This window comes from Suncus etruscus, chromosome 5, assembly GCF_024139225.1.
Source record: "Suncus etruscus isolate mSunEtr1 chromosome 5, mSunEtr1.pri.cur, whole genome shotgun sequence".
In the NCBI taxonomy this organism is placed as follows: domain Eukaryota; kingdom Metazoa; phylum Chordata; class Mammalia; order Eulipotyphla; family Soricidae; genus Suncus; species Suncus etruscus.
In genome coordinates, this window is record NC_064852.1 from 31,590,611 (window position 1) to 31,605,450 (window position 14,840).

Sequence of the window (14,840 nt, forward strand, 5' to 3'; positions counted from 1 at the left end):
CATCAAACAGTTGGTGATAATAATATACTGCCTTTAGTATTATATTTCATACATACAGAAATAATTAATAGTAAGATTAAAAAATCTTAAAAGTTTAGCTTGAAAGCCAACAGCATTATGAGAAGTAGAAAAAGAGTTGTTTCATTTATGGCTGCATTTCAAATCATAGACATGTTTCCTTGGCTTAACAACATAGACTTCTGGATCACTGATGCTATTACTCACACGTTCCAGATGTATATGCATGGACAAACATGTGCAAAGATGTATACATATAGCTTGAAATTTAGACACTCTCCACCCGTCTCACCTCATTCTCTTCTTTCTCTCCAAATGATGTGAAATTCAAAGAGTGACTGATAAAAAATTAATTACTAAAATAAGGATACTGAATTTTGAAAATTCATATAAGTATATATAAATACATAGAAATTATGAAATACTTACTTCATCAGCCACCATACACCTGAAAAAAAAATGAAATAGAAGCAAATTAATTTCTTTTTTTAATAATTTCTTTATTTTAGCACCATGGTTACTTAATTGTCCAAGCTTGACCATTTCAAAATAGCTTATAAATGCTTTAACTTAATACTTTAGTAGTAAGCTACTGTGGGGTTTTATGAGAACATGGGTCGGTGCTGATTTTCTAAGGGAGTATTAAAGCTTCTGATATGGTCTCTGCAAAAAACCCAATGCAAATAACTACCATAATGCTTCAAAATCTGGTGAAACTGGCAAATGATGGTATCAATACCTTCTCTTCTTAAATCTAAATCTTTAAATTGTCTTTCCAAAAAGGTAAAAATATTGTATTAAAGTGAAATGTAAGAATCAATCACAGGGGCTGAGAAACAGTACAGCAGGTAAGGCAATTGCATTAAATGCAGCTGAATTGGGTTCAATCCCTGGCATCTCATATGGCCCCCAGATGTGATTCCTGGTGCAGGATCCAGGAGTAACCCCTGAACATTATCAGGGCCCAAAACTCAGAAAATAATCAAATCACATATCACATCACATAGTACATATATCAGCATATATATATTTTCAAACTGAATTTGATTTATGATAGTTTTTTTGGTTTTTGGATTTTGGTGGGGGGGGGCTTGGGGCCACACCTAGTGGAGCTTAGGGGTCACACCCAGAGGAGTTTAGGGGTTACTCCTGGCTCTGCATTCAGAAATCGCTCCTGGCAGGCTTGGGGGACCATAGGGAATGCCAGGGATTGAACTTGGGCCCGTGCCAGGTCAGCTGCGATTTATGATAGTTAATTTTTATTATATTAATATTATGTTAATATTTATAGTTGTTAATTTTTCTCTCCTCTATATTTTGTTATTTGGTGGGGGTAATACTTGGCAGGTGCTATTCTTAGCAAATTGCTCAGGAGAATGTACTGGGACTACATTAAATTGAGAAGCCTCTGCACTTCAAAGGAAACAGTGACTAGACTATAAAGGCGACCCAAGGAACGAGAAAAACTATTCATCCAATACCCATTAGATAAGGGGGTTAAATTTTAAGACATTCAAGGCACTGATAGAACTTTGCAAGAACATATAACCCCATCAAACACTAGGGAGAAGAAATAAACAGATTATTTCCTCAAGTAAGAAATCAAATGGCCAAAAGACACATAGAAAAATGCTCCATATCACTAATCATAAGGGAGATGCAAATCAAAATAACTTTGTTGTTGTTTTTGGTCACACACAGTGATGTTCAGAAATGACTCCTGGATCTGCTTTCAGGAATCACTTCTGACAGTGCTCTGAGGTTAAATTTGGTTCAGCTGTATGCAAAGCAAGCACCTTATCTATGGCACTATCTCTGGTTTCTGTCATCAAAACTTTTAAAGGGAAATATAACTAATATAATTTCTCACTTCATAGGAAATTTACAGACATTTGATTTAAACATTAAGTCTAGTTAGCAAACAAAAGATTGCACAAATCAGAGTTACCCATAAAAATAAAAATAGCTTCTTCCAAGAGAAATTATCAAAATCAAATTATAATCTATTATAGTGCCTTTAGAATAAAACAAAACTTCCCTGATTAAAGAATGCACATGGTATTAAGGTTTGCCTGAAAGGTACTGAATAGCTATACAATTTTGAATTGCATAAGCAGTTTAGTTTTTCATTGTTATAAAAAATATCAATGTTAATTGCTTGAATTACAATTTATTTTGTTCAGATGAAAAATCAAACATTCATTTCACTGAGCTTACCCCCAGAGGGTAAGGTGTTTACCTTAATCATCTTTTTCAAATATTGGGATGTATATTTGTCTGTGTATAGAGCAACCATATCTTTGTTGCATATTCTTAATGTTTTGCTACTTTAACCAAAATTTTCATACTGATAGAATAGAGTAGTGCAGGAGAGATCTTACAGGTGTTAAAATGGTTGCTTTGCATGTAGCTGGCCCTAGTTTAACCCTTGGCACCATATGATCCCATGAAAAACACTGGAGAAATTACCTCCCCCAAGAACAGAATCTGGACTAACACCCAAATATTAAAGGTGTGGCTCACCCAGTCCCCTACACACACAGGATGGTGACTGGACCTGGGTTTGATCCCTGGCATCCCATTTGGTACCCTGCATACTGCTAGGAATACTTGTTGAGCATAGAACCAGGAGTAAACCCTGAGCAAAGCCAGGTGCCACCCCCAAGACTACATTCAAAAAGACTCAAAGAGGGCCCGGAGAAATAGCACAGCGGTGTTTGCCTTGCAAGCAGCCGATCCAGGACCAAAGGTGGTTGGTTTGAATCCCGGTGTTCCATATGGTCCCCCGTGCCTGCCAGGAGCTATTTCTGAGCAGACAGCCAGGAGTAACCCCTGAGCAACACCGGATGTGGCCCCAAAAAAAAACAAAACAAAAACTAAAACAAAAAAAAGACTCAAAGAACTTGAGCTAGAGGGATAACTCAGTGGGCAAGTACAAAGCATGAAGAAGGGAAGTGTTTGATCCCCAGTATCAAGTTCCTGAGCATCTCCTAGGACCTAGAAGATCTCCAAGTAGGGAGTAGTAGCCCCGAGAACCAGTGAGTATGAACACAAAATAAGACAAAACAAAAACCTAATAAAACTCAAACATTTTACATTTAACTTGAAGATTTTATCCAATTTCTTTATACTACAAAGAACTTTTTGGAACTTTGGAGCTAGCTGGCCCATCATTCCAGATGAGACTCGCCTCTGGCTGATATCACTGTGCCCATTCAGAACCAGGAAGCAGAAACCATCCCTACAGATAGGTCCAAGTAGCCCCCATACCCACCCAACATGGTATTATATGCCTACCATGACTGCCAACAGGACAGAATGAAGAATGGAAGGAAATGAAGGGATATGGTGGGATGGGTTTTGAAACACTGTATGCCTGAAACAACTCTATTTTGAACAACTTTGTAAATCATAGGTTTTAATAAACATTAAAAAAAAACTTGGGGGCAGGTCCTGAGAAATAATGCAGCAGGTAAGGTGCTTTTCTTATATGCAGTAGACCCAGATTCAATCTCTGACATCACATATGGTCCATGAACAAGCCAGGAGTGATTCCTGAGAGCAGAATCAAGAGTAATCCCTGAACATTACAAAATGTGACTAAAAAAAAATAAATAAAAGGCAACAACCCCCAAAAAACAATCAAATAAGAAAAATAAAACAAACTCTTTTTGTTTGTTTGGTTTTGGGATGGGGGTCACACCCAGCAGCACAGGGCTTACTCCTAGCTCTACACTCAGAAATTGCTCCTGGCAGGCTCAGGGGACCAGATGAGATGCTGGGATTCAAACCCCCATCCTTCTGCATGCAAGGCAAACCCCCTACCTTCATGCTATCTCTCCGGCCCCTAAAACAAACTTTTTATAATTACCACTCTTCTTTAAATAAGCATATCTATAAAAAAAGAAAGTGAAAGTCTGCAAGCAAATATTTTTATTTCACTGAGAATTTAATAAGTTAAAGATATATAAAAGAAACTCTATGTTTTGAATCCTATAGGATTTGAGATTAGGTTAAAAACAGGATCTTCTTAATTAGTAATGCATGCTTTAACTCAGATATCAGCAATTTCTTCAGGGGAAATACTGACATTTTAGGTAATCATGTAATGTGTCCATTACATCTGACCAAATTATGGAATGATTTCAGAGTATCAAATCTTAACATCTTTTCCAGCCACCCCAATGTCTTAAAGAACCTTTCTCCTATGTGTGAAAGTTCAACATGATAAATAGTCCTTTAAAAAGGTTTGAACATTAATATTTTAATTACCAATACATTCAAACTTTAAGAGATATAAAACTGAAGAGATCCTTTCCATCCCTTTTGTTTCTGGGTCAGAAATCACTTCTGGCAGGCACAGGGGGCAGGGGACCATGCCGAGATTTGAAGCACACGTAGTGGCTGGCTCTTCACACCTGTTTTCTCCTTTGACTATGTATCTTGCTTTATTGTCTCTTAAATACCTTTGTTTGATTACTTTGCACATTGCCAGGGTTCTCCTTTTCTCTCCCCTCAAAATCTTCTAAATAAGCTTCAATAAAAACTATTTTGCTCTACCACCAAACACAAAATAATAAAATTTATACCTTTTTTAATCTTGTGTAAAATTCCAAATGTATCTTACATTATATATTAATTATTATTTATAGTACTACACCATAAGGAAAAATAAAAAAAATTGAGGTTAAAAATTATGGAAGGCAGGGGTCCAAACTGGGTTTGATCCCAGCATCCCAAATGGTCCCCAAGTCTACTAGGCATCATTTTTGAGCACAGAGCCAGGAGAAACCACTGAGCACATCTGTGTGTGCTCCACAAACTAAAACAAACAAAAATTATGGAAGGGGGGCCAGAGTAATTGTATAGTGGGTAGGGCATTTGACCTACATGCACCTGACCCAGGTTTAATCTCTGGCATCCCATATGGTGCCCAAGTCCACTGGGTACAGCTGAGCACTGCTGGGTGTGGCCCAAAAACAAACAAAAAAAATTATGTGAGGGCTTGAGAGAAAGTACAAGGGCTAAGTCTTTTTTTTTTTTTGTTTTGTTTTGTTTTGTTTTTGGGCCACACCCAGCGGTGCCAGGGGTTACTCCTGGCTGTCTGCTCAGAAATAGCTCCTGGCAGGCATGGGGGATCATATGGGACACCGGGATTCGAACCAACCACCTTTGGTCCTGGATCGGCTGCTTGCAAGGCAAATGCCGCTGTGCTATCTCTCCGGGCCCAAGGGCTAAGTCTTTTATCCTTTATACAGCTGAACCTGGTTCAACCCCTCGGCACCACATTTGCTTCCCTGGAGTTCCAAGGGGTGACTCCTGATAACAGGTCTCAAAATAAAGAATACTCTTGATAATATTTGGGTCAGAGAGATGGTACAACAGAACGAATCTGGCATGTGGCCAACCTTTTTTTATCTCTAGCATTATAAACAGCCCCCCCACTATGTTTTGGCAGGGGTGATCAATGAGCCCTGAATGCTGGATTTGGATCCCAAAATTAAGCAAAAGGAAGCTAGAGATAGAGTAAAGCAGTTAAGGTACTTACTTGTATATGCCCAAGCCCAGTTTGATCCCCAATACTACATATAGTCCCCAGGGTACTACCAATTATTAATTATAATTATGTAATTATAACATAATTTTATATAATATAATATTCATGCAGAGAGCCAGAATATTCCCCAAATACTATTTGGTATGGTCCAATTCCCCCAAATTAGGAGGTGGGAAAAAAACCAATTCTTGTTCTTTTATAATACTTTGGCATATGGCATGAACACATAGACAGAAAATTTTCAGCTTCAGTTTCAGCTCTCATCTAGTGTAGCCTTTTGGAAGTAACTGCCACAGAACTGCTACTTTCTAGAAAAACTCTTTCAGGACTCCAAGCTGTTCTCCCATTTTTCATCTCTGCCTGTTTCTCTGTGTTTCCTCCTCTTTCCAACTTACACACTTTATGACTTTAGTCATGTTCTTTGTGCTCATCTAAATTCTAAAAGCTATCATCCATTTCAAAGTATCAACCAAGAACAGGTTCTAAATGTATACCTGAGATTTAAAAAAAAGTTTCAGATCCACACTTACAACAAGTTTTTGATTACTTTCCCTTGGCTGTACTAAAGTCATAATGACATACAATAAGTGGTGATATTTAAAATTAAAGTTGCTTAAGCCATAGATTTTATAAAATGTCGATAAAAGGATTAATTTAAACAAATGGTTTGAGTTTGATTCTTACTGTTAGTTATGTATTTTATGTATTTTATGTATTTTAAATAAAACTATAAAAGTCTTAATTTTCATTGCCTTATCAAGATGATATGCTACATTTCTGCAAAATATTAAGCACTATACTTATTAGCAAGCAGATGATTCAATTTATTCTAGACCTCTAAATCTTGCTTCTTGCTTTTATTCATTTTATAAAATAATTAAGTCCCATATGCTGAACTGTGACCAAAGGAGATAAGACAGTAACTTCTGTATTAAAAAAAAAAAAAGTTAACAGTGATAGAGCACATTCTGAACATTTTTAAACCCTGAGTTTGATCTCTAATGTTTAATCCCAAATGAGAGATGCTTCATTCTCTCAACCCCCACTTTAACATAGCAAGGTATGGCATTACTGAGCTTAAAATACTTGGAGGCGGGCCTTATTAAAAAAAAGAAACAAATTTGGAGAGATACTACAGTGTTGGGTGCTTGCCTTGCACAACGCTGTCCCAGGTTCAAACCCCAGCAACCCATATGATTCCCTGAGCACTGCCTGGAGTAATTCCTGTAGTAAACCAAGGCCATTGGCAGGTGTGGCACAAAAACAAAAACAAAATAAACAACCTGCACTTCCCACCAAAATGTAAAACATTCTGGCATTCTGTCAGTAGGTAAAACATGATAATGGATATAGGGTCTGTGCAACGGACAATACTTCAAATTTAGCTGTTATAAATGGAAGTAAAAACAATCTACTTTTAATTTTTTTGCTTTTTTTAGGCCACACCCAATTCTCAGGGGTTATTCCTGGATATGCGCTCAGAAATCGCTCCTGGCTTGGACTTTGTTATTGTTTTTTAGTCCTTATGAAGTGCTAGTCACATACAGAAAACAACATAAGACTAGTTTTAATATACAAAGGAGACAACAGGATTATATGAACTAATCCTTTGAATTAAAAATTGCTTTTGGGGCTGGAGTGTTAGCACAGCAGTAAGGTGTTTGTCTTTGGGTCCCTGTACCTGCAAGGAGCAATTACTTTTTTTTGGGGGGGGAGGGGGAATTCAAACCCGGTGAAGCTCAGGGTTTACTCCTGGCTCTGCACTCAGAAATCATTCCTGGCAGGCTTAGGGGACCATATGGGATGTAGGGAATCGAACTGAGGTCTGTTATCGGTTGTGTGCAAGGCAAATGGCTTGCCACTGTGCTATCACTCTGGCCACCCAGGAGCGCAGAGCCAGGAGTAACCTGAGTGCCCATGGGTGTAGTCCAAAAGCAAACAAACAAAAAAAAATGCTTTTATTGCACATGAGCTTAAAAAAATGAAACTAGTCCTTAATAATTTGTAGTATCCTGAAATGATTATGCTTCATTAGTTTGATCATTAGCACAAAATTCCCCTATAATACTTACTAATAAAAAGCAAAGCAGGAAATAATCTCTGTAATTCTTGATAATTTGAGAAAAAAGTACATCAGCTCTTCTGACAGCATTATTATTGTTTTTAGGATAATAGTCATTCCCACTGAACCATTATTTCACATATTAGTATTTACATAATTATTTATTCTTGTTTGTAACACTGCTGGTAAAAAAAAAGCTATTATTCCTACAGCAATTATCGCAGAACTTTTAGAACTTAATGAGATTATAGCATTTATTAGAATATTTTGTAGTTAAATACGAAAATAGAATTCACATAAAAATCAACAAAAAACACAAAAATTTAAATCAAGTTTTTAAATTGGTTTTATAAGAAATAAAACTGAAAAACAAGAAAATGGATTTACATTATTAATATCACTGTTAACAGGGCCATAAAGCACAGGGAGTGAGGAGCTTGCTTCTTTGATTTGGTTCAAAACTTTGGCACTATATATGATCCCCTGAGTAAGCAAGAGGATTCACTCCTGAGCACAGTCAAGAACAAATAGTCCCTAAGCATGTAGCAGGTGTGGTTGAACACCTCCGCAAATAAATAAATAAAATAAAATCATTGTTAATATAAAAAAACATAATTGACACTTAAATGTTCAAAGATAAGAAATACATTAGTTTTATTACAAGTGGAGTTTTTCTCAGAACATACTAGGATAAAATTTTTTCATGTTAGGTTGGAGTAAGTAGGGAGTATTTGTTTTCCATGCTGCTTTTTTGGGGGGGTGGAGACCCACACCGGGTGATGCTCGGTGTTACTCCTGGCAATGCACTCAGAAATCACTCCTGGTTTGGGGAACCATATGGGATGCCAGAGGATGCAACTGTGGTCTGTCCTAGGCTAGCACTGGCAAGGTAGACGCTTTATAGCTACTCGCCACCGCTTCAGCCTCTGCTGACTCAGCTTTAATTCACAATATTACTATTAGTTGCCTGAGCACCACTAGGAGTAGTCCCTGAGAGCAGAGCCAGGAGTAAGTCATAAACACCTGAAGGTATGGCCTCGGCCTAAAATGATCAATTTTAGTAACCACCAAGTGTGCATTATTGATTTCTTGCATGTATATGGTGAGAACACTTGAGATCTACTTTTTAACAAATTTTAAATGTTTTTTACTGATTGATTGATTGATTGATTAGTTTCTGGGCCACAACAGCAGTGCTCAGGGGTTACTCCTGGCTTTGCACTCAGAAATCACCCCTGGCAGGCTGGAGGACCATATGGGATGCCAGGAATTGAATCGGTCCCTCCCGGGTTGGCTGCATGCAAGGCAAATGCCCTACTGCTGTGCTATCTCTCCGGCTCCCTTTCAACAAATTTTAAGCATTCATCAAGTTACTTGTAAATACAGTGTTATCAAGATCTAATTATTTAGATCTCCAGAGCTTATATATCATATAACTGAATGTTTATAAAATCATCTTTCCTTTCTATTCCCAATCCCTGTAAACCTACTCTTTGTTACATTCTACTCTTTGTTACTATGAGACTGACATTTAAAAAAATTAAACATATAAATGAGATCACACAGTATTTGTCTTTCTATTGGGGGGCAGGAGGAAAAAGATTAAAGTAACTTTTTTAGTTAGTTTGTGGGGTTTTTGTTTTCTTTTTGGAGCTACACCTGATAAACTCAGAGCTTAAGCTTACCTGGCTCTATATATTTAGGAATTACTCTGGTGGGCTTGGAGAACCATGTGAAGTGCCAGGTTGGCTGTGTATAGGGCAAGCACCCTCCCCAATGTACTATCTCTGGGCCCATAAATTATCTATAAATTTCAGTTTTTTTATTACTGTGCAATTAAGGTAATATAATATATTTACAATAATGTTAGTGTTGCACATTGTCTTGCTATGTAATTACTATACCTCACAATTACCAAAGTGTCATATATATGTGTATAGATACATATATATGTAAAAATAACTCAAGGTATTTTTTTGGCAGGGGGGGACACACCTGGTGACACTCAGGGGTTACTCCTGGCTATGCACTCAGAAATTGCTCCTGGTTTGGGGACCATATTGGATGTCAGGGATCGAACCTAGGTCTGTCCTACGTCAGCCATGTGCAAGGCAAATGCCATACCGCTGCTGCACTATCGCTCCGGCCCCCAAAACTCAAGGCCTTTTGAAAAATAGAAAGTGGGAATTAGATGTTTCTTCAAAGGTGAACTGAAGGACTTAATGAAAAGAGTCAAGAAAAATTTCCTCTATATAACATCTTGTGCTTTTTTTTTTACTGTTCTTTCAAGTGTTTGCATTACTATTCAAGTAAATACATAAAATATTAGCTAATATCATGTCTCGCTATAAGAAAGGCCTTTCTCATACCATACTTTTAGCCAAGTGGCCTCTTCTGGAAAAGAAAACACCCTAGCAATGCAATTGTGACAAACCAAAGATTCAGTAAGTATACTTAATTATTTCCAATTCATTAGCTAGATTTCATCCTTTTAGAAAAAATACTTTCGTTGGTTGATAAGTTCCAACAGATTGAGCCAAATAAAAAATTCAAGAAAACATAAATAAATGTAGTAATAAATTAAACATAAATAAAGGAAGTGATAAATTTGATTTTCCTATTTTTTAGAAAAAAGTATGTCCTACCTATGAGTGTGTAATTAATACATCTCTGCTATTTAGTTACTTTTTTTGTTTGGCTTATGGTCACACCAAGTCAAGGTCTACTCTGCACTCAAAGATAACATCTACTAGCACTTGGGGAGTATGGGGTGCTAGAAATTGTACCCGCATTGGCAATGTGTAAGACAAGCAAGGTAAAGACCTCACTAGTGTAAATTTTCTGCCACATGTCCCTAGTTTTTCTCGCACCCTCACTACCTCCTCTTCATCCTCCTCCTCCTTCCCCTTTTTCTCTCTCTTCCTCTCTCCCTCTTATTTTCTTTTAGGCACTGTAGCTTGCAATATTGTAATGAATGATATCATGCATATTACTTTAGCTCCCTTCAGCACCCAGTTCTTGTCCATAGTGTCATTTTCAGCTATCATCAGAGTGGTCTCTTCTCTACCCTAACTGTACTCCCCACTATTTGTGGCAAGCTTTCTACCATGGACTGGTCCTCCTGGACCTCATCTCTATTCTTTGGATATTATTACCACTACCCTACCCTACCCTACCATACCCAGCTACCTACCTTACCCTACCCTACCCTAACCCTACCCTACCTACCTACCTACCTACCTACCTACTACACTACCTACCTACCTACCTACCTACACTACACTACCCTACCCTACCCTACCCTACCCTACCCTACCCTACCCTACCCTACCTACCTACCTACCTACCTATCTACCTATCTATCTATCTTTGTCTGTCTGTCTGTCTGTCTGTCATCTGTCTGTCTGAGGGACCATTCTTGAAAGTGCTTGGAAGACCATATGTGTTTCCAAAATTAAACCAAACATCAACTACATGCAAGGCAAGTGCCTTAAACCCTATATTATTTCCCAGGCCAAACATTGCTTTTTAAAATGTAGGGAACAAAGCAAATAATAGTACACAATAGTGCATGAAAAATCCTAGAAAGCATTCCTAAATAACAAACAAAATAAAATTCTATACAATAAGGTCTAAATTGTGACATCTAACCAAATGATAATTTAGGTAATATTACAAATATAACTGAGAATGCCTGAAGTTCCTGGGATGGAGAGGACAATAAAAATGGTTAGACATTTGCCTTGTCAGCTGCCACTTCTGCCAACCCTGGTTCAATTCCTAGTAACATATATGGTCCCCTGTGCATTACCAAGAGTCATTTCTGAGCACAATGAGAAATTGTCTAGGGGTACTTTTGTGTTTCTGCCAACACACCCTTCACTGTGTTTAATGTTACTATTTATATAAATAATTTCATCTGGAGCAATAATACAGCCGTTATGGATCTTTCCTTGCAGGTACCAGTATCCAATCTGGGTTTGATCTCCTGCACCCCATATAATCCCTCAAACTCCAACAGGAGACCCCCCCAACACAGCCATGAGTAAGGTCTCAAAACAAAAAAACAACAAACCTTGATCAAAATTTATAACAAATGAACTGAATGTTAAATAAGATCCCTCTATAATATAATATTTTTACCAATAAAACTTAAGTTATTACTCAAGATCTGGCATTTTAGTTTGCAAAAGATTTAATTCAATTTTATTAATGCATAGATAAACAGACAGATGATAGATAGATAGATAGATAGATAGATAAAAGATATCTTTATATCCCCTTAAAATGAAATATAGCCCCCCAAACTGAGAATGTCCAATGAAACACTCTCCAAGATAAACCACAAGCTGAGATACAAAACATAACTCCATAAAATCAAGAGAACAGAAAATGCATCAACAATCTTCTCAGATCATCTCAGACCATGATGCTCTGAAAATAAAAGTGTATTACAAACAGAAACAGAAGTGACTTAAAAACAGAAACAAAAGCAATATAGTAAAGTAGCAGGCTACAAAATGAATACATAAAAATCCATGGCTTTTCTATGTACAAGTATTAAAAGAGAAGAAAGAGGAGCCAGAGCAGTGGCACAGAGAGGTAAGGTGTCTGACTTGCCGGTGCTAGTCTAGGATGGACCACAATTCGATCCCCTGGCAACCCATATGGTTCCCCAAACCAGGAGCAATTTCTGAGCACATAGTCAGGAGTAACCCCTACATGTCACTAAGTGTGGCCCAAAAGAAAGAGAGGGGGAAAGAGAGAGGGAGGGAAAGAGAGAGAGAGAGAGAGAGAGAGAGAGAGAGAGAGAGAGAGAGAGAGAGAGAGAGAGAGAGAGAGACTCAGAGAGAGAGATTTTTTTGAAAAATCTCATTCACAATTCGTCACTAAGAAAATCAAATGTCCTCCTAGGGATATACCTTAGGAACACAAAACAATACAAAAATGCCTTCTACATGCCTATATTCATTGCAGCACTATTTACAATAGCCAGACTCTGGAAACAACCAAGATACCCTTCAACAGATGAATGGCTAAAGAAACTATGGTACATATACACAATGGAATATTATACAACCATCAGAAGAGATGAAGTCATGACATTTTTCTATACATGATGGACATGGAAACTATTATGCTGAGTGAAATAAGTCAGAGGGAGAGAGACACACACAGAATAGTCTCCCTTATCTATGGCTTTAAGAAAAATAAAGAGGCTGGAGAGACAGCATAGCGGTAAGGCATTTGTATGCAGAAGGACAGTGGTTCGAATCCCGGTGTCCCATATAGTCCTCCGAGCCTGCAGGGGGCAATTTCTGAGCATAGAGCCAAGAGTAGCCCCTGAGCACTGCTGGGTGTGACCCAAAAACCAAAAAAGAAAAAAAAGAAAAAGAAAGAAAAGAAAAAGACATCATTGTAATAATGCCCAGAGATGAGAAGAAAGGAAAAAAAGAAAAGAAAGGAAAGGAAAGAAAAGAAAGAAAAGAAAAAGAAAAGGCATCATTGTAATAATGCCCAGAGACGAGGGCCGTAAGGGCTCACAATATGAAGCTCACCTCAAAGAGGGGTGAATGCAGCTAGAGAAATGATACACTAACAACTACCATGACAATGTTAGTGAGTGAGAGAAGTAGAATGCCTGTCTGGAATAGAGAGGTGGAGAGAGCTGGGGGTGCATTGGTGGTGAGAATGTTGCACTGGTGAAGAAGGTGTTCTATTTGTGACTGAAACCCAACTACAATCATGTTGTAATCATGGTGTTTAAATAAAAATATAATAATGAAAAAATCAAAAATCTTGGAATCAACTAAAGAAGTGAAAGAACTATATAAAGAAAACTACAAAGGTGGGATTTGGGGGAAAAAAAGAAAAAATAAAAAAGAAAGAAAACTACAAACACTGCTTCAAGAAATAAAAGAGGACACAGAGAAATGGAAACAAGCGCTGCTCATAGATTGGGAGGATTAAACATCATTAAAATGGCAATACTTCCCAGAGCGCTGTACAGATTTAATGTAATCCCTATACGGATACACGTGTCATTCTTCAAAGAAATAGATAAAACACTTCTGAAACTCATATGAAGCAATCAACATCTATGAATAGCTAAAACATTTCTTGCAAAAAAAGAAGATAGAAGGCATCACTTTCTCTAACTTCAAAATGTATTACTTGTCATTAAAATAGCATGGTATTGGAATGAAGACAGCCTCAGATCAATGGAATATACTTGAATATCCTGAGAATGATCCTCAGTTGTGAAATCAACACACACACCATATTTCCAGCCCCTGCTGAACTTGTCTGAAGCACAGTAGCCACGAAAAATTAATAAACCAAGCCAGTCTAGAAAGAATCATGGAATCAGTGGCTTCTCACCTCGTGGTCTCTGCACGCCAAAGTAAATTGAAACCTCTCTTTATTCTGCCAGTACAAATTCAACCAGGAGGGAGATCTAGTGAGGCAAAAGTGTCTATCCAGGTGAACTTTTACAAGTCAAAGGGCTTGGTAGAAAAGAAGTTGGGGGAATGCCTTTGTTTTCGGTAAAAGCTGGGTGTAACCTAACACTCAATCAGACAATTAATTAATATTTGATAAAGAGGCAGACATACAAAGTGGAACAAGGAACACCTCTTCAAAAAGTGTTGTTGGGGGGCCAGAGAGATAGCATGGAGGTAAGGCATTTGCCTTGCATGCAGAAGGTCCATGGTTCGAATCCTCCAATCCCATATGGTCCCCTGACCCTGCCAGGGCCGGTTTCTGAGCATAGAGCCAGGAGTAACCCCTGAGCGCTGCTGAGTGTGACCCAAAAAACTAAAAATAAAAAATAAAACAGTGTTGTTGGAAGGGACTGGAGCAGTGGTGCAAGCAGTAAGGCATCTGCCTCACCCGCGCTAGCCAAGGACGGATCACGGTTTGATCCCCTGATGTCCCATATGGTCCCCGAGACAGGAACGATTTCTGAGCACATAGCCAGGAGTAACCCCTGAGTGTCACTGGGTGTGGCCCAAAAACCAAAACAAACAAAAAATAGTGTTGTTGGAAAAACTAGTTATTACATGAAAAAAAGTGAACTCAGACCTTTATTTAAGCGCTGTGCACAAAAGTCAAATAAAAAAGGATTAAAAAACCTTGATATCAGACCTGAAAAGTACATAGAGGAAAATGTAAGCAAACTCTCCATGATATTTAAGCTAATGC

The 14,840-nt window shown here is 37.9% G+C and overlaps 1 protein-coding gene across 2 annotated transcripts in view; it reads right to left on the reverse strand.

Moving 5' to 3' along the window:
• ZRANB3 (zinc finger RANBP2-type containing 3) overlaps positions 1-14,840 on the reverse strand; it is a 189,644-nt gene that overhangs the window by 142,339 nt on the left and 32,465 nt on the right. For both annotated transcript variants that reach the window (XM_049773619.1, XM_049773618.1), the window contains exon 2: positions 448-466. In XM_049773619.1, coding sequence (XP_049629576.1) covers positions 448-466 — 19 coding nt within the window. The remainder of the gene's footprint in view (positions 1-447; positions 467-14,840) is intronic.